The sequence below is a fragment of the Epinephelus moara genome, chromosome 22, assembly GCF_006386435.1.
Source record: "Epinephelus moara isolate mb chromosome 22, YSFRI_EMoa_1.0, whole genome shotgun sequence".
NCBI lineage: Eukaryota > Metazoa > Chordata > Actinopteri > Perciformes > Serranidae > Epinephelus > Epinephelus moara.
Window position 1 is genome coordinate 10,456,602 of NC_065527.1, and position 19,236 is coordinate 10,475,837.

General features: G+C 43.5%; 1 protein-coding gene across 1 annotated transcript in view; it reads right to left on the bottom strand.

Annotated features, from left to right (window-relative positions):
• Positions 1-2,305: 2,305 nt before the first annotated feature.
• dlgap3 (discs, large (Drosophila) homolog-associated protein 3) overlaps positions 2,306-19,236 on the bottom strand; it is a 167,206-nt gene continuing 150,275 nt past the window's right edge. The window contains exons 5-13 of the mRNA XM_050035650.1: positions 18,071-18,173; positions 17,774-17,990; positions 14,919-15,457; positions 13,186-13,280; positions 11,996-12,215; positions 11,045-11,339; positions 10,864-10,955; positions 10,496-10,642; positions 2,306-9,832 (exon numbers count right to left, since the gene is read on the bottom strand). Coding sequence (XP_049891607.1) covers positions 9,518-9,832; positions 10,496-10,642; positions 10,864-10,955; positions 11,045-11,339; positions 11,996-12,215; positions 13,186-13,280; positions 14,919-15,457; positions 17,774-17,990; positions 18,071-18,173 — 2,023 coding nt within the window. The 3' untranslated portion in view covers positions 2,306-9,517. The remainder of the gene's footprint in view (positions 9,833-10,495; positions 10,643-10,863; positions 10,956-11,044; positions 11,340-11,995; positions 12,216-13,185; positions 13,281-14,918; positions 15,458-17,773; positions 17,991-18,070; positions 18,174-19,236) is intronic.

The window sequence follows — 19,236 nt, forward strand, 5'->3', positions numbered from 1 at the left end:
TCCTTTTCTTTGACCTCTGCTTTGCATTTTGGATGGATGCTGCCCAGGTGGGTATGTCTGCATTGCAAAGAAATGTCTACCTACGAAGTCATTTAGTCTTTTGCTCTGTTTCAAATTATATTCTCATCATTGGGATGAGATAATGCCAGATTAGGACAGATTTAGTACTTAAAAGCAGTGGTTCTCAACCTCCTCTGTGAGGGACACCTTTTCTATCATTGTGTGAGCGACCACTGATTGTCATATTATAATAAGTGCATAGAACAGCTGATAAACTGTACAATTAAGCCAAAAAGTGAATATAATAACTGCAGGAAATTTACCCTCCAACCCTCCAATAAAAACATGAACGTAGTACTTTTATTTTGACTCACTGCTAGAACACAACTCATAGATGCAAGTTTGTCTCTGGTAAAGTAAGCGGTGGAGATATGCAACCTCAAAAGCAATGGGAAGACATAAAACGTAAAGAAGATGAAGCAGCATGACATTTTCTCCTAAATTGAAAGAGAAAAGGCACAAATTGTTGCATAACTTAAACATTTTTCCGTGAAGAACATCATCATGCACATAACTCTACATATTTCCTATGTTTGCTTTTATTCTTTTCTTGTTACGGCCGCCACTCTCTCCACCTTCATTGTGTGTGTGTATGTAAGCCTAATTTTTTCCTCTGTCTGCCAAGCTGCCTGCACAGACCCTGGACCCAGAAGCTCCACCCCCTCTGTCCTGATTGGTGCGGCCTCCAGTGCTCCTGACCGCCCAGTCCACAGCTCACCTGGGTTCCTGATTGGCGTGGCACCAGTGCAGTAGGCCAATCCCAGCCGCCCAATTAAGTCCAGCATCTACAAAAGCCCTGCCAGCCTGTCAGTCCAGTGGCTGACTGTTAGTGGCAGGTCACTGTTTTGTTGGGAGAACTTTGTGTTGTGTTGTTAGAAAGCCAATTTGTAGCTTTTTGGTAGATCTTGTGAAGTCTTAAAACCTTGAAGTGTGGCCAGGTTTTAGAGCTTGTTCAAGGACTTTTGACGAATTCCACATTTTCCTCCACATACAGGTGATTCTCTGTATTAAGCCTAGTTCACATTACACAATTGTCACCCTGATTTTGCGTCGCGGAGATTATCGTAATCTTTTGAGTGTTCATACCTGGCGACGTGTGTTTCGGTCAGCGGGAGTCTCGCCAACTGCGTTCCGACCTATGTGTTCACACCACAAGATTTCTCCACTGAGCCCTCGCCGACAGAGCCCCAGATAACGCGGTGACATCACCAAACTTGGAGACGTCACATCGTAAAGGCATGGATATTCTTTATTATCCTGGGTCCAAACACAATGCGCTTGCCGTGATCCTGTGGACGCCGCCATTGTTATTGTTGCATGCCGGCCGGCTTGTCAGTGTTGCCAGATCTTGGGAGAGAAACAACCAGGGCTATGGAAACAAGCCCAGAAGAAGTGACTGCAGTCCGACATACTATCATGCGTTTAAATAACTTATTAGACAGATATATATAGCCTAGAGATAGGTGACGTTTAGAAACAAGCCCAAAGTTGGGGCGCCGGTGGCTTGGTGGTGGAGCGGGCACCCCATGTATAGGGCTGTTGCCGCAGCGGCCCGGGTTTGACTCCAGCCTGTGGCCCTATGCTGCATGTCACTCCCTCTCTCTCTCCCCCTTTCACGCCTGTCTGTCCTGTCCATTAAAAGCTAAAAAGCCCCAAAAAATATCTTAAAAGAAAAAGAAACAAGCCCAAAGTCGCGGCTTATAAGCGGATCTCATCTCCGACCCAAGGTGGCTCTCAAGATCCTCTGCGACGTCAAAATCGCGGTGAAAATCGTGTAATGTGAACTTTAGCGACAGCTTTAGAGACACTAGGTGCAGGAGTGCTGTTGTTGTTTGGTTTTACAGTTAGATTAGGTAGTCAGAATTTGTTTTCCTTTTATTTTTGATTAGTCAGATTGTAAGCTTCATAGCTCCAAGAGAGTCAATTAAGTATTTATGATTCTGATAAAAATTTTTTTTACAAGAATGCAGGAAATGAAGTGTTGACCTATGCTCTCGGTCATAAGAGTGACTATAGTCTACAACTAGAATTCGGGTCTTAATCATATCTAACTATCCAAATCTTTTCATAAGGAGTTCCCTGAAGTGAAATCTTATCAGTGGGGGTCAGCGGAATTTTGGCGACCCCACTCTGTGTGGCCCCCTATATTGCCTGTAAGAAGTTCCTTTCACTGCTTAAATCATTTAACAGAGTCAGAAAATGAACACAAAAGAAGGACACAGGAGACACAGCACCTCTCATTTAACTCGCTAAAATAGCTTTATAATAATCATATTAATAGTAATAATATTAGCCATTAGAAAATGTTTTGACAACGTTGACAGTGTTACATTCTGTGTTGGGGTAAACCACGTCACAGTGTGCCATCTCTCTGGGCTTCAGCGCTATCAGACGTGCTCCTTTGACACATCTAGATCCATAAAACATACAAGATCAAGAAATAAATTTGTATGTACAAAATGAGAACCACAACACCACAAACAGAATCATGATTTACACTTCACTGTGCGACACCCTCCACTGCCGTCCAGCACATCATCAGACTGCATCTCCCTCTCGTCTCCGTGGTGTTCTCATGTATCTTGTGTATCCACTGGTGGCTTTATGAAACAAAGTTCATGTCTTATGGCATCGCTATTGCTATATGCTCCAGTCAAATGTTTGTATAGGAGAAAAAACAAAAGCATTTAATGTTTGTATGTACAATATGCTGTCTTGGCACTGAATCAAACGTGTATAAAATAAGAGAACTCAAGATAAAGCTGAGCTTGAAGACAGAAAAGCTCGCTGTATCAAACCCGTTTGATTAAAAATCATGGTGTTCAGTGAGAAATACATGAAAGAGGAGGAGAGGTGGAGAGAGTAGACAACGAGGGGCTATTTAGTTTTTGCTACATTATAGAGTAGAATACAGAGAGAGTGGAGAGTCTGTATCAGTTTGAAGTCCATGTTGTTTTACTCCTCTGGCAGAACCAAGAGTTCAGAGTGGAATAAATGCACATGGAGAAAGGTCTCATGTTTGGATCTTCCGTTCAGTCCATCTGTTCAACGCTGACTGTTCTCTTGTGATCTCTCACTCCTTGTTGGAGTGTCCATCATTGATCCCAGAGAAAAATGTCTTCCCAGAGTTAATGTCAGTTTGCTTTACTTGTACTCCGTCTCCTTAGTAGCAGCGATTTAAGACTTCTCATCATAGATTCAACTATTTTTTCTGTTATTGTACACAAGACTCGCCCTTGAATACAGAACAATGTTTACCCATAGCTATAATCAACAACACCATTTATAATAATGCGAGTGATGGCAATAATTAATCCTTTCAATGACAATAATCATACTAATAATAATCATATTGTAATAACAATATATGTAACAGTGAGAATAGCAATGTCCATTGGCAACAGGTATTTACATTTCTTTGTAAACGTGAGGGTGGCAGGGTATTATTTTTTGTTAATTACACAGTAATTGCTCAGTTGTCTCTGACCCACATGGTTACCTGTGTGTATACTGTAAAGCAACATTACAGTTTGAATACACGCGCTCACACACACACACACACACACACACACATACACACAAACACAATTACACCTCAGTGCTAAAGGCACATTGGAGTTTCAGTTAAATATCATCTGGGGTGTGAGCTGCTCTGGAGGCAGAGGGACGCAAAACTTCTAAGAGGAGAGCCACGGAAATGTTTTAAGGAAATTTGGTTAAAGTATAGATACGTTTTAAAGATATAATCCTTTCAATTTTTTTCTGAAATCAGACCTTATTTTTGATACAGTTCATGGCTGCCATTTTATCAGCAATACCTACTAATCCATTTACATTCTCTAATGCCCTTTCAAAGTAGCAGTTTTCAGTGTAAGTGGCGGGGTCCGCCACCAGACGGAAAGTTAACATGAAACTATGCATTGGCGCACACAGCGTTACCTTATCAACATTCTTGGAACCCATCGGCTGTATTCGGTGTCTGACTTCCAGCAGACAGCGATACAGCCTCTGGGGGCAGACCCATGATTTTTTGGCATTCCGGTTTGATTTGGGCGGAGGAGCCGAATTTCCGTTTCCGACTTCCGTTTATATATAAGTAAATATGCTGAACCACTGCGATGGATTCAGAGTTTGCAGTGATGCCAATTATGTTCCGCCTCGTTAGTTCACCGCACGGACCATTTAACCTGGCAACAACTGCAGCCGGCTCAAACGTGATTGGTCAATATCACGCGGACTACAAACAGCCTACAACCAGAAACCAGGGCTCTTCCGCTCTTCTTCCGGAGGCAAGATCTCCGGGGTTTGCCTACAGACTCTACATTCACTGAATGTAGAGTCTGTATATAGAGACTACCTTATCAATAATGATATCAGCCTCGTTGTTTTGATCGTTTCACTTGAATTTCATTGCTAGGCGACAGCTTGGGCCTACGTTTACTTCCTGTCAGCTAATGTCATTCACATACGCTGGAAGACATTCCAACAGGAAATACAAAATATTTATGTTGTCAAGTCTGAAATGGTCTCATTAAGTTACTGCAAATGCTATCCCCAAATTTCCTATTGTTGCTAGTTAAAAGCTTTCAACTGCTAAAACATAGGGCGACTGGGATTGTTCTCTAAACCAGTGGTTCCCAACTGGTCCAGCCACGGAGTCCAGATCTCTGCTCAGTCATTAGTTCAAGGTCCACTCGGTTGAATATATTTAGTGATATACATGAGTTTGGCCATGTCGTCAAGCTAGTTTGGGGTCCCTGTCAGGTAGCCATCTGTTAGACACTCACTCTACAGCAGGAAATGGTACTTCACCCACAATTTGGGACCAGTGCTCTACACAAATGCCTCTACAAAACAAGACATGGAAATTTTCTCAATTTTTTGACAGCGGATCAGTTTTAAATATTGTAGGGAGTGATCGAACAAGAAATAGCAGCCAAAGCTCACAGCTCGTGTTACTTAGCGAGACAAAATAGGTCCTTGGCTTCTCCCACTGAGATTTAACTCAACCAGTAACTTTGCTTTTTCCTCCAGAGCAGCTCTGCCTCTCAGAAATGTCTGCATAACTAAAACTCAAATCTGCTGCTACAGCATCCCTCCTGCTCCCCTTTGTTGCAGATGCACAGTATACAGCCCACACACACTGGCTACAATTGAGCTCTTGCCTCAACCACTTCTTTCACTGCCTGTGATTCAGCCCCTCTCCAGTTTCGGAAAAAAATGGCTACAAGAGAATCTGGGCTCAAATGATCTCCCCTTTCATTCAGAGAATATGGACAACATTCCTGCGGGACTGATCTGGTCCTGTATTATCAGGGTCCGTCGGTTGTGTGGTGTTAGAGAATCCCCTGAGGACAGAGGCCTGGGTCGGGGTTGGAGACACTGCTGCTAGAAACTGAGGTACTCGGAGTTGACTTGTCCGTCTGGCTGTCCACAAGGGGTTTTTGCACTTCTAGAAAGAGGTGAAAGGGTTCGTATAGTAGTCTGTCTGGTGTGTTGGTGAGTGCTCAGATCATGTTTGTACAACTATACACCCAGGTGCTATTTCTAGCTGAGGCTCCTGTATTTATACTGTGAAGATATCGCACAGATGGGTGGGTAAAATACTGAACAAAAAGTATGGAAATCAAACCACCAAAAATGTGTTTGCAATGGACCTGTTTCAAGGCAAGGTGGCTGGCTAACACCTGTGATCAAAAGTATAGAGGAGAAAGTCAGCGAGAGTTGAAGAAGTAGTAGTTGCTACGGTGGATAACGATCCAACAAAGCCTCTTTGATTCCTGGTGTCCCTCAAGGACGTCTCGTAATGGAAAGACCTCGCCATCCCTCTGCGTGTAGGTTTGAGGATTGTGAGGGTGGAGTCAAGAGGCCTTCACAGTGGAGTAACAGTATAAAAGCAGGTATTTGTGCTTTGTTTGATGAGGGCTGTGTCAAACACCACTGAGATGTTGTCAAGTTTGAGGGTAACAGAGGAGAAGGATGAGGGGATAAAAGGGCTGCTCCGCAACCCACACTGCTGCAAATGAATTAAACATGAAGTCTGATTCTCAGCCCTTTTCTTCTCCATTTCCAGGGCAGCTTGTTTTACATGGAGGCTGTTAAATTGATCTGTTGAGATTCAAATCAAAAACATTGACTGCTGTTTCAAGGTTGCCAGTTTCATTGTCCTCCAAGGGTATCATCTTTGTACAAAGGCATGACTCATTGAAATAACGGCGTTGTAAAATCCTGTCAATTGTTTTCAATCACAAAAAAAGGTTTGTGAGCTACAAAATTTGCTTCGCTTTTATCAGTCAAAAACGAGATTCTGCTAAATTTTTCCAAAGGAGGTCGACAAAAAACATGCAGTATTAACATCAACAAAATCTGCCAGTCTCATGTGGGTATTGCACGTGAAAGTGAGGGAGACAAGGGATGGTGTGTCAGTACAATAAAAACATTTTTTCAACAATAGTCTCTGTAGATTTTTATACTTTTCTATTTACATATCTTTCTATATATATACTGTAAACTGTGTTCAAAGGAAACCTCCACATATAGCTGGTTAGGCACATGTAGTTGGTTCTAAAGGGGGAATACAGGGAGGGGATACAGCAGTATATGTTGTTAGAACCACAGACAGATATACAGTAGGCCTAAGGAGGATCATACTTGGCAAATAACACTCTTGCCAGTTATACCCTGTGAACCTGACCCAGCACTCACAAACTGAAGATAATAATCATTTGAAATTCTTTTTCACATGTACTGAGTCTGGATATGCCACACAGCTGTAGTATCACACAACGCTATAATCTATCATAATAATACTGTAGTATTTCACATTTGATATATGCTGTTTTTGTACATATATTGTACTCAATAGTCTCTACTAATCTAGAAATGTAGATTATATTATAAAATATACATCTCCCATTAAAATATCCCATTTAGCCAACACATTCCATCCAAATGTTAGAAAAGGGGGGAAAAACAGATCATGCTTAAAGATTCTTATATTTTATGTCTTTAAAACGGCTGATTTGGACTTTTCATTGGGCTTCATCACGTCCCTTACGACACACAGCCCTTCACGTTCACACGACACGCACAAGCCGATATGCACCATCCATACCAAACAACTAAATTAGAAATATGTGTCCAGACATAAATAAATAAGACCCCTTCGAAGCTTTGTAAATCATGCTACACTTTGTTCCGCGGAAACACCAGATAGTATGATTTCAAGAAGTAAATAAATAAGAGGGGAGAGGAACACATAGTGCAACAAACATACAGTATAATTCCAATCATACCTAGTGTTACTTAAAGGTACAGTGTGCAGGATGTAGAGGGATATATTAGCAGACATGGAATATAAAATGTTTTCTTTAGAATATAATCACCTGAAAATAAGAACTATTGTGTTTACATTAAGTTAGAATGAGCCGTTTATATTTACATCAGGAGCGCCATGTTGCACCGCCATGTTTCAGTAGCCCAGAACAGACAGACTAAACACTGCCTCTAGATAAGCAATCCTTCAGTGACAAGCAGCGACAGAAAAACAGATTTTTCTTAACGTGAAACTACCTTATCCACCGTTTTTAGCGTTTTTAATCACGTGGTCTGTTTGTTCTAGAGAGAGGGAACCTCTCTGAACCTAAACATCCTAAACGTCTGGATGTTACGTTAGACGGTGCTTGGCTAGCGGCCCGTCAGCGACGCACCAAACAGCATCAGAGAAACACTGATTTGTAATGTGAAACTGCTTTACACAGTGTTTTTATTGGTTTCAATCACCTTGTCTGTCTGTTCTGGACAGGATGGGACCTCCTAACCTCCTAAAAGATAAACACTGAGGGAATTCTAACCAGAAGAAGTTTCAGCTGGTTGCAATGTGCAGTCCTCACCACTAGATGCCACTAAATCCCCCTAAATCTGACACACTGCTCCTTTAATCTCATCATATTACCAGTTACACTATGAAGTTGCTTCTTTTCCATCATTTCACAACAGATGGTTTCCTCTCTTGATGACTCTTTGGACGGGCTTTGGAGGGAGCTACATTAAACACGACTCCTTTTGTTTTCTTTGCCTTCGGAGAAACTACTTTTCTCCTTTCATCAGCGGTGTGTGAAATTGAGGGGATTGTACTTCAAGTTAGGCGAGTGGATTCTGCTGAAGACTTTGGCAGCTCTCCTCCCTTTCACTTTATTGATCCACTGCTTTATCTTTGCAATTATGCAAACGCACCAGGGCAAAGTCCACTCTCAGTATTCAAGAGAAGACAAGAGAAAGAACTAATAAGGTAATAAAGAAACTTATCTCCTTTCATGGCTGTTTCATCAGGGCATCTGTTAATTCCTGACTGAGTTGGAAAGAACTCTCTACAGACCACTGTTGTTGGTTTGGGTCCTCATTTGACCACTTGGTGGTGCTATAGTCTCACAGTGAAATGGGGGCCTTGTCAGTAAAGTCTTGAAAAGCCACCAAAATATATTCCCCTAAAAATTCCCAGCAACCCCACCCCTGAACACTTGAAACTTCAGAGAGACTACATAAAAAGCAAAACGGCTCTGTGTTTTTTTGTTTGTGATGCTCTCTAGCTGTCAAGGCTGTGATGCTACACCGCAAAAAAAAAACCTCCTTTTGGCAAACACGAGTGTGCACTCTATGTACAAATAGCACTTGCACATTCAAACAGCCTCACTGCTGAATGCTGAGGGTAGTCGATGGATATGCAGGGAAGTGGGGAATATTCTTTGACTTGGTGCCTGGGTGGACAGATGGCACCTGGGTGAAAAGTGCCAGCTGTAGTTGACTGACTATGCCTCGAGGATGTTCTTTGGGGATTGCCAAGCATCTGACTTTAAGGGCATTTAAACTGATGGTGAGAAATGAATCCATGTTTATTCATCCATACTAGTAGCATCAGTTAAGAGTGCGGATATATCGTAGTTGATTCTGTTGCAAATGGCATTCAGGAGATGGCAACAGGGGAATCCATAGGGAGATTCTGTCATCTCCTCATCTCCAAAGAGGTTTTGTGCCTGTTAAGCCCTTTATTTTCAGTGATGGAGAAGTGCTAGGTGAACACGCACAAGCATGCTACTACTGCGTGAACCTCAGCTGACAACTGTTATAAAAGTGGACTGTTTCTTGTTTGTCAGCCAAAAAGAAATTCAGAGAATTCTTAAAAAAGTCATATCTGCTAGCTACCATTTCAGGTCTAGGCCTCTGTGTCAGTAAAACGTCCAAATTTCAAGACACTAAAATGGCTGTCATTGCTTGTTTAATGAGCAAGAGAAGTGAATTTGCAGTAAGTGAAGTGATGGAAATGCTGAAGGGGAGGGAAGTGGATAAACGGCGATGACCCGCAGAGGATCCAAAACTAGGCTCAGAGAAAGCCTGAGATTCAGATCAGATTCGCAGGGGTGAGTGAGGAGGTGTTGTGGGACACACCTCAGTCTTGTGTTCAGAGTCGAGTCTGGGCTTCGGGGATGTAGATCTCGATGCTGTCCGCACTCTCTGTGGCCGAGTTCTGCCTGAAGGAGGCAGTACGCTTCGTCTGCAGCAGCCTCCTCCTCGCTTCTGTCCTCTGACGGTCCCCAAGGTCCAGGGACTTCTCCCTGATGGGTAGGGTATGTCCACCAATCCGAGGCACAACCAGGCCCCCTGGCCCACCTCCTCCACCTCCGGCTCCCCCATCCCCGACGCTATCGGCCCGGAGGCTGCCACTCACCCCGCCTGCTGGCTTCTTTGGTAAGGGAGGAGGAAGCTTCTTATCCTCCTGGCCCAGCAATGGTGAGACGTAGATGTAAGATGAAAACGGACAGTGGATTTTTGTGTCGGGTGGTGAAAAAAAAAAAAAGGTTTTGTATGGTTGAATCAAAGGGATCCCATGCAAATGCAGTGGAGATATTGGGAGAAACAAAGAGAATGACAAACCAAAGAGCAAAACCACCAACAAAAGGGTAAAATTCAAGTGAGGAAGAGTCACAGGCCAAGACATTATGAGAGACAAAGGACCAACCGACAAAAAAATAAGCAAAAGGCATCTCAGCATGCATCAGGTGATGTAAAAAGACATGAAATGAGAGAGGAAAAAGAAAAAGAAGAAAGGAGAAACAACTGTTAGTTTGTTATCAAGAATAATGTAGTTGATCAGTGAGTAGCCTAACCTTTACAGACAATAATGAAACAAGTTTTTTCTTCTGTCTGATCAGCTGCAATAAATCAAAAAAAAGCTGATATGCATTTAGATTCCTAGCGGTTTAAGACTCCATCGTCTCGTGGGCAGTTCAGCTCAGTTCCTCTTGTTGTTCTGTATTTTCACAGCCTGCAGAGGCTTGGAGGGCATGACCATCTGCGTTACTCTTCTGCACACTGCCATCTTAGGTCTGGGGGATTGCTGTAGGGAAAGCAGGGCTGTTTGATTCCTTGGGCCTCTCACCTTCTTTTCAGGTGGGAGCCTCCAACCAGAGTCCTTGAGCCTCTGGAGGTCCTGAAACTTGACCCTGACGTCCTCTATGTTGAGCTGGAGCAGGTCCCAGAAGCTTGCCAGGTCCTGAGAGGTTGGCTGGGGGTACGCTGATGGGTCCTGGGTGAGCAGGGTGACAGGTCATGACATGTGATGGGTGACAAAGTAATACACAAGGATTTGAGAAAGAAATACAACAAATTAACACAGGACAAGTTATTTGCAACAGTGTTTTTGCAGCCAAGCTAATTTTGCCTTTAGCGGTATTGAATCTCAGTAAAACCATGCACCATAATGTAATGTGTGTTGTCATGGTTTTGCATGCAATCGCACATACTCACCACACTCTGTTGGCAGAGGCGGAAGAACTGCTGGACTTTCTGAGACATGAGCATCTGGGCACTGCCAACTGCATTTCGTATCAGCTCAAGAACTAGAGAGGAAACAGCACACGAGTAGTTTTAGACATCATTAATTTTTTATCCTTCCCCTGATCCCATTCAAACCTCCTCCCAAACTCACTCTCCTCTGGCAGTTCGTTCTCCTCCGCCTCCCTCTCCATGTTCTGGCACCAGCCCTCCATCCTCTCCACCTCTGTCTGCAGGAGGCGCAAGAAGAACTCCCCGTCTCTCATGCAGGGCGAGGCTCGGCCCGAGTCGGGCAGGCTGCGGGGCCCCTCCAGGGATGGTGTCCCTGCCCAGGCTCTCTCAGAGCTGATTGGCAGAGGGGAGTGAGAACGTGGAGGCAAGTGTGGGTGCTGGTGGGGCCGTGGGTCCGCTGCGCAGGTCTCAGTGGTAAAACCACTCTGTATGAAATCCTGGGTTAACAAAAGAAACAGTTGGACACATAGTATTCAGCAGTGGTGGGACCAGGTCATTATTATGCATGTCACAAGTCAAGACTGACAAGTCCCAAGTCCTAAACTTTAAGTTTCAAGTCCTAAAGAAGTCATAATGCACTCTACACCAAATGTTTAGCCATTTTAACACCTGAGTAATAATATATATTACTTGTTCTTGAACAAGTTTGTTGGAAGTTGTTGTGTCCCCGTGTGTACTTTGCTAGGACTTGGACTTGGACTTGGACTTGCTAGGGATAAATAACGTTAGTTCATTAAGGAAATGAAGGGAAATGAATTGATTAATGGCACACTTTTTATATAACATACTTTTTAATCTTTGGGTTTGGGGGAAGGGGAAATGTTTTCAAATCAAAGGGCTCAAGTCCAAGTGAAGTCATGAGTTATGTTGATGTTGGTGTTGAAGTCCAAGTCGAGTTGCGAGTTGTGATTTTTTCAAGTCGAGTCTAATGTTATTAGATTTGTGACTTGCACCTCATCCTCAATCCTCATGTCCAAGTCTTGTGGGAATTCATTTGACCGTAAGGTAGGATTGAACTCCGTCTTTTCCCTACATCTACATAAACGAGGGGACACTGGACCACTGAGTAATGAATGTATTACTGCAGATTTACCTCTCTGTAGGCCCACTGTCCCTGTGTGTGGACGGTGCGATGGCACTCTGTGTACTGACTAGCTGACTCCGGCTCTGACGAATGCCTTTGGAAGGAACAGCCAAACTGGAGACTCTTGTCCTGCGTTGGCACGGCGATGCTGAGCCCGGGGAAGCCCTCGGGGTCCAGGTCGGCCTGCACGCTCGCCGTCACGCTGTTGGAGCGCTTGAAACGAGCCCGCCTGCAACACAGGGAGTCACAGCAGGCCCAGAGCCATCCAGTCACGCAGAGTATCGCATGCAAAAGCAATGCTCAAATCATTTTTTTTTCTTCTGATAATTGTACATCCCTGTTGGAGCAGGGATAGTCATGCTGTCACTGCAGTCACTACTACTCACTCAGTTGTGATAAGCCCTGCTAAATCCTCTGACATATGACGCACCAGTATGTTCAAATGCCATGTCAATGGACTCAGTGATGAGTGTTTACTCTATTACAACTTTATACCCCACCTCCCCTCATCCGTCTTTGCTGTCTGATGAGGTGTGAGATGTGACTCACATTTTCGTTCTCGCACCTCTCTTCTCTCCCCAGATGTCACACTGTCATCGTCGATGATTGAAGGAGGTGGGGGACATTGTTAACAGGTGCACGATTACGCACTGTTCGGGGTTCGGAGTATGTGATGCTGTTAGTACTCGCATGCATGCGTGTAAATCTGACCTGTAAGCAATGCTGGATATAATTAGGAGAAGGGCTGCGTCACGTGTGAAAGTCATGTCAACCCGATGAGTTGCAGTAGTCATGGTTACAGCAGAAAAACAAGACATTCTTGGAACAAAGTGTGAGTGAGTTCAAGCTGTGATGTCTGATGAAATGTTTAATGAAATAATAGGATCTAGCCTAGAAATCAACTATACTGTAGGTGGCTGCACAGTCGGGCGCCAGGGAGACGAAGGTTTTTTCAAATTATGTATTAAAATTATTCACAAAACTTCCTGAGCAAAGACCAAAAGCTCTTGATGAAGCCACGTATTTTGGGGAAAAGATAAATTAGCAAATAAACAAATGCACATCTTAGTTTGCATGTTTATGTTCATAATTAAGGCAAGTTAAATGTCAGGCAAAATAAAAACACCTCAAGTTGGGAAGAGAATTAAAAGAAAAATACTTTTTCCCCCTGCTTTGATTTCTAGTTGCATCACTATTACCTTTTGTCATCTTCCACCTGGACTCCTATAGAGTGGACCTCCGTAAGAGCTTTGCCTTCTGCGTCTGAATCTGACAGAGTCTCTGAGCTGTCCACCTGGAACAGAAGAAGCCACAAGGGACCACAGTCAGAGCGAAACACAAACCCTAAAGACGTCATGCAAAACCAAAGGAATAATTCGACATTTTCATTCATTCATCATTTAGTTCTCAGATCTGTCCAATAAAAGGCTATAACCACAAGGGGAAATAACTAGCTTGGCTCTGTCCAGAGGTAAGAAAGTCTGTTGTTTGTTTTATCTGCACAAAAAGCAAAAGTTTAAAAACAAGTTGTGGTTTTATGAGGGTGTATGACAAAGATACAACATGCTAATAATTGATCTGTAGAGGGTAGGCAGATTTGTTGCCCATGCACCGAGCCAGGCTCGCTGTTTCAACTTTATCCAAGTTTTTAATGGATGTAGCAACTCAACATCACCCAGTGGTTCGTTGACTTGTGCCAGGCTGTAAACGTGTTATTTTCTCCTGTAAAGCAGCACATTTAACATAGAGGTCTACGGGGATTGATGTTTTGGAGCGAGCCCCAAGTGGCCATTTGATGAACTTTTTGGCACTTCTGCCTTGGCTTCATTTCCCAGCCTCAGAGGTTGCCGCTTGGCTAGGCTACGCTCAATTCCCGATTGTTGCTTTGTATTTAATGCACAGACATGACAGTAGTATGAATCTTCTCATCTAACTCTTGGCATTAAAGCACATTTTCCAAAATATTAAACTGTTACCCCTTTTCCTCATATTTCTGTGTCTAAGTGACTTATGGAGGCAACAATTTTTGTAATAGGTCCAGTATTAAAGAGACTGCTCCAGCCACAGCAGCACAACATGCTGCAATTGAATCCTTATTGTGCACCATCAATTTACTTCCACTAAAAGAACTCGTTTTTACCAGTGACAGGTTCAGACTGTCATTTTGAGTGTCTGACAACATTTTGGAATGAACCCTGAAAAATATATTTGTACTTTTCACTGATCTGGTATGCTTTAGTATAACCAAGTCTTGCTCAAGGAGAAGCCTTGTTATGAAATCTTGCAGACTTTTCCACATTTTTGAAATATTCAGCCATGACATTGAAAATCTTATAGATACAATTAAGCGACACTTCCTGTACTCCAACACAACAAACTCTTCCCAGCACTCCTCTCTTCAACTCTAACTAATGTTTCCACCATGATTTTTCCTGCAAGAAATCACCCCTCGTGAGACTTCTCCTTGAGCGAGACCAGATCACAATAAAAAGACAGATGAGCAAAAGGTACCGAAAAATGTTTAATTTCTCTGAAGGGTCCTTTCCATAATGTTGCCACTTCTAATAACAATCTGATCCTGTCAGTGGCAAAAACAGGCACTTTTAATGGATGTACATTGATGTAGAGATTACAGCGCAGCCTCTTTCACTGCTGCGGCTAGCGCAATCTCCTTCTACACTGGACCAGTTTAAAAAATCTTCTCCATTAGTCACTTAGACACAAAAAGGTCCAGGTTGACAAATATTCATGGTTCCTTTTAACATGTACCTTGCGCAATTGTGATTGTATTTTGATTAGTCAATTAATCTTTTAGTTGATCAACAGAAGAAAAATCTAATTTTCCACTATGTTCTGACATTCTGTAGACTGACAGATAAAAATGATGAGACTAGTTGGTTGTAGCCTGATGGATGAAAATGTTCTCTCTCACCTGCACAGCTATGGATGGCCTCCATTTTCTCCCACCGCGTCCCTCGTCCTGACCCGCAGCTTTACTCAGCACTATGCTGTTCTGAGGCAGAGACACTGACTTCCCCAGGCTGCCCCCGACCCTGCTGTCCCTCTCCCTGGCTGGCCTCGGTGGCCCCTCCAGCAGACTGTCAGCCGAGCTGCTGTGTTTGGCCCTCACTCCAACTCCTGGACCCCCTCCATAGGGCACCAGCTCCCGCGAACCCCTGACCCCATCTAGGCTTTCTGCCGAGTTACTGTGCTGTCGAGAACGTCCAGGGCCTGTGGCGGTGTAGTAGCCTCCTCTGGAGGAGCGACCCGAGGGGCCGTCGGAGCTGCCCAGGTCCACGGAGTTGCTGTGCTGCTTGGGGCGCCCGGGGCCTGAGCTTGAAGCCAACTGTCCGCTGCTCTGGAAGTAGGCATCCTGGGTGGACTCGGTGCTGCTCTGCGCTCGCACAGAGAGTGAAGACTTGGACATGCGAGGTGGGAGTGGGGGAGGAGCACCTTTACGATAAGGAAAGACTGAAGTGTCAGAAGAGCGGGAGAAAGGAAGACAAAGGCATAGTGGGCTGTTAAAGCGAAACGGGTATATCAACAGGGAGCAGGGAAGATGGATACTTACAAAAGGGACAGACTGGAAGGAGAAAGGTGAAAGGAAAGAAAAAGAGTGAAAAGAGGGAAATGTTGTTGGCATGAAAGGGGGTAAACCAATACAGAGAGAAAGAGAGAAAACATCAAAATCATTAAATAATAATGTCAATGCAAGATGTGACAGAAAGATTCATATACGCAACTCAAGAGCTCCATTTCTTTTCACCAAAAATCAGCTTTTGGTGTGACTTTCAGTGAGAGGCAGGAAGCGATGTGGTGGAAAAGAAAGACATGACAGAAGTGACAAAAGAAAACCTCTTCCCTTGAGCTAACTTAACTCTGCTTCTTAGGAAGATAAAGCAATTTCCTGAGAGAAATATTAAAACTAGCAGCGCAGATTCTGTCTCTTCCTGCTCCTGCACAGCCTCCTTCAAACGTGCACGCACACACACACACAACACACACACACCCACACTTTATTTTTGGGCAAATAATGGATCAAACTTTAATGCATTTCTTTCTAAGCATCTTAATCCCTCAGCCAGCTTGTCACGGTTAACAAAGATCCTGACCATGAAACTCTGAGCTCCAGTTTGGGAGCATGCATGTATGGAGGTATCTGTGACTTTGAGTCTGTCGACTGCACATATGTGTTCATACTATAGTGGATGTACAGTATATGACACTTCACAGAGGCTTTAATAAATATCAGGGGGGATTTGCTGGTGTAAAATTAGACATTTGAGTCCTGCATGGAACTGGAGTGGCTTTGTGGTCTCCTGTGCACACACGCACACACACAGACACAGACACACAGACACAGACACACACAGACACACACACTATCACAAATTACTGCAGATTTACTGTTTATATGGATGTATTACTGAACAGGTCTACCAGGCACAGGCCCGGGGGCCCTGAGTGTCAGGGCCCCCCGGCCTTCACCTGAAAAATGCAACTCAAAGACACACGCTACGGCCAGGACAAGTCAACCACAAAAAAATAAAAATAAATAAAAAACAACTGCAAAGAGAAACAAAACAACTACAAGAGAGGCGGCAAAACGACAGCGAAGAGACACAAAACAACTACAAAGAGATGCTAAATAACTACAAGGAGATGCAAAACAGCTACAAAGAGATGCTAAATAACTACAAGGAGATGCAAAACAGCTACAAAAAGATGCTAAATGACAATAAAGAGACACAAAACAACTGCAAAGAGAAACAAAAAGATGCTAAATGACAACAAAGAGACACTAAACAACTACAAAGAGATGCTAAATGACAACAAAGAGACACAAAACAAGGAGATGCAAAACAACTACAAAGAGATGCTAAACAACTACAAGGAGACGTAAAACTACAAGAGAGTCAAAATGACAACAAAGAGACACTAAACAACTACAAAAATACGCTAAATGACAGAGGCACAAAACAACTACAAAGAGACACAAAATCACAGAGAGACATGTAATGAGCACCAAGAGACACAAAAACAACAACAAAGAGATGCTAAACCACCACAAAGTCTGTGTGTCCTGCTCTGATGTAGGAGATGTGTCTCATAATCCACCCACGACTGTATATTAGGCTTGAGTGTGAACATGATCCAACAAATAAATCAAAAAATGATTAGGAGAACCATAACACGCCAAAACATGTTTCAAATAAAGAGTGATACAGAGGAAGAAGGCAAAAGATTGAGACTACAACAGGAAGACAAACAGAGAGAAGGAAGCAGCTGGAGAGACTCAGCTATCATCATAATCATGAGCACTCCTGTACCTGCGATCACACTGGGGAGGGTGATGGGAGAGATGAGATACAAAGATGACAGAGAACAAAGAGCATGCACAATAACATGCACACAACTCTATACTTGTAGCATATACACAAACACAAGGAAAAGTTCTGCAGATTTATTGGGTGAAAAAGTGAGATCTTACAGACTGACGGAAAAGAGAATAAGAAAGGTTAAAAATTAAAAATGGATGCACACATTGCACGCAGCTGTGCAATGAGCCAGGGTGTAGCCTATGTGTGTGTGTGCGTAAACTTGCTTTTGTAGAGGTAAGCAGACACAAGCTGTCATAAAATTCCTTCTCACACTGGCTGTCCCACTGTGTCTCTCCCACCAGGTTGCCTCCACATAAAAGAAAACCACGCGTCCCTTTAACACTGATGCAGACACCAAAGACTTGCATTTATTGGTATGCCACACCACACGCACGCACACACTCACCGGCCCCGCCCTTGATGCTTCCCTGGGGGCCCGACATGGAGAAGACAGAGAGGCAGTCGTCATCCTGGGAGCAGCCGGCCTGGATGGCACGGACGTAGCTGTGGCTGCGAGTGCGGAACACACCTGGAAGGTCCAGAGCCTCGACGGCTTGAGACTCCACCTCCCCGAACATGGTCTCACACACCGCCTCGAACTGGCGGTTCAGTGTGTCTCCCAGCTGAAGGTCAAGATACTTAAATTTAATACACTATAAATATACACAAATGCATAATTCACACAAATAAACCAGTTTGTTACCTGCGAGCTGGTCAGAGAGCGGGTGTAACTACGAGCACGGGTGTGGGTTTTGGGTGTAGTTCGGCTGTTGGGGTAGGAGTCTGTACACTGCTTACATGAGTACCTATAATAAAGAATACACAGCAGTAACAATTACAGTGTATGATGTCATATAAAGCAATCCTACACTTACTTGCTATTATATTCTGACTGTAAAATCTTCAGTTGTGCTATTTCTGTCCAAAACTCACTGCAGCAGCAGCAGCAGCAGCAGCACACATTTAGTTATCAAATAAAATGTCACTGAGTCACGCTCTATGACTATGCCAGCTGGAGTCATTTTGAGTGTTGTGATGCTGCCATGTCACATGGGAACTACTGCAATGCATTGCATTATGACTGTCACTTGTTTATCTTATTTGAAATCATTCTGAGCATTTGAGTAAATGTGTTTGTTCATGGTGGTTATTCAAAAGTGCAGTTGAATGTGTCCAAGTTTTTAAGAAGCTTATGTGACGTTATTCACAACTGTATATACTATCAGGACGTCGATACTTTTTAAATCTATTTTTTAATAAGGGTGTTTGAACTTTGCTGGTGGGATAAAAAGATTGGATTGTTAATGTTTGAGCTGTACATATCGACCCAATCCTTATCTCGAGATACTGTGGTTTGCAGACCATTTGAATTTAACTCAAATCTGTCACAGAATATCTTAAAGGGGTTTTCAAACGTCTGGGAAAATAACCCCAGTGACATCATCAGGGTTATTGTCCCAGCTTAAAGGTGTCACACTTTTAACGCGTGGTCTGCATTACAAACTATTAGTGTGGAGTAGAGCCCTGCGCGGGACTGTTTTCTTCATCCCGCTCCCTCTGAATTTCTGACCATTACCGCCCGCAACCGCAACGTGTGTGTTACACTCCCGCCCACACCCGCAATGTGTATGTCCACTCCCATCCGCTCCCGCAAAACTCTGAGAATTTATGCCCGCACAATAATAGAGATGCATTGATTTTGTGTCTTCTCCCATCCCGCAGGAGAAAACACATCATTTTATAGGCTATTAATAAAGAGATTCATGGGGTTGTTTGTTTCGTTTCCCTGGCCTTTTGAGGCACTGGTCAGGAATAGCGCTCCTGTTTCGTTGTTTTCATTTAGTTTTTAATGAAATAAAGGCTGTTTCA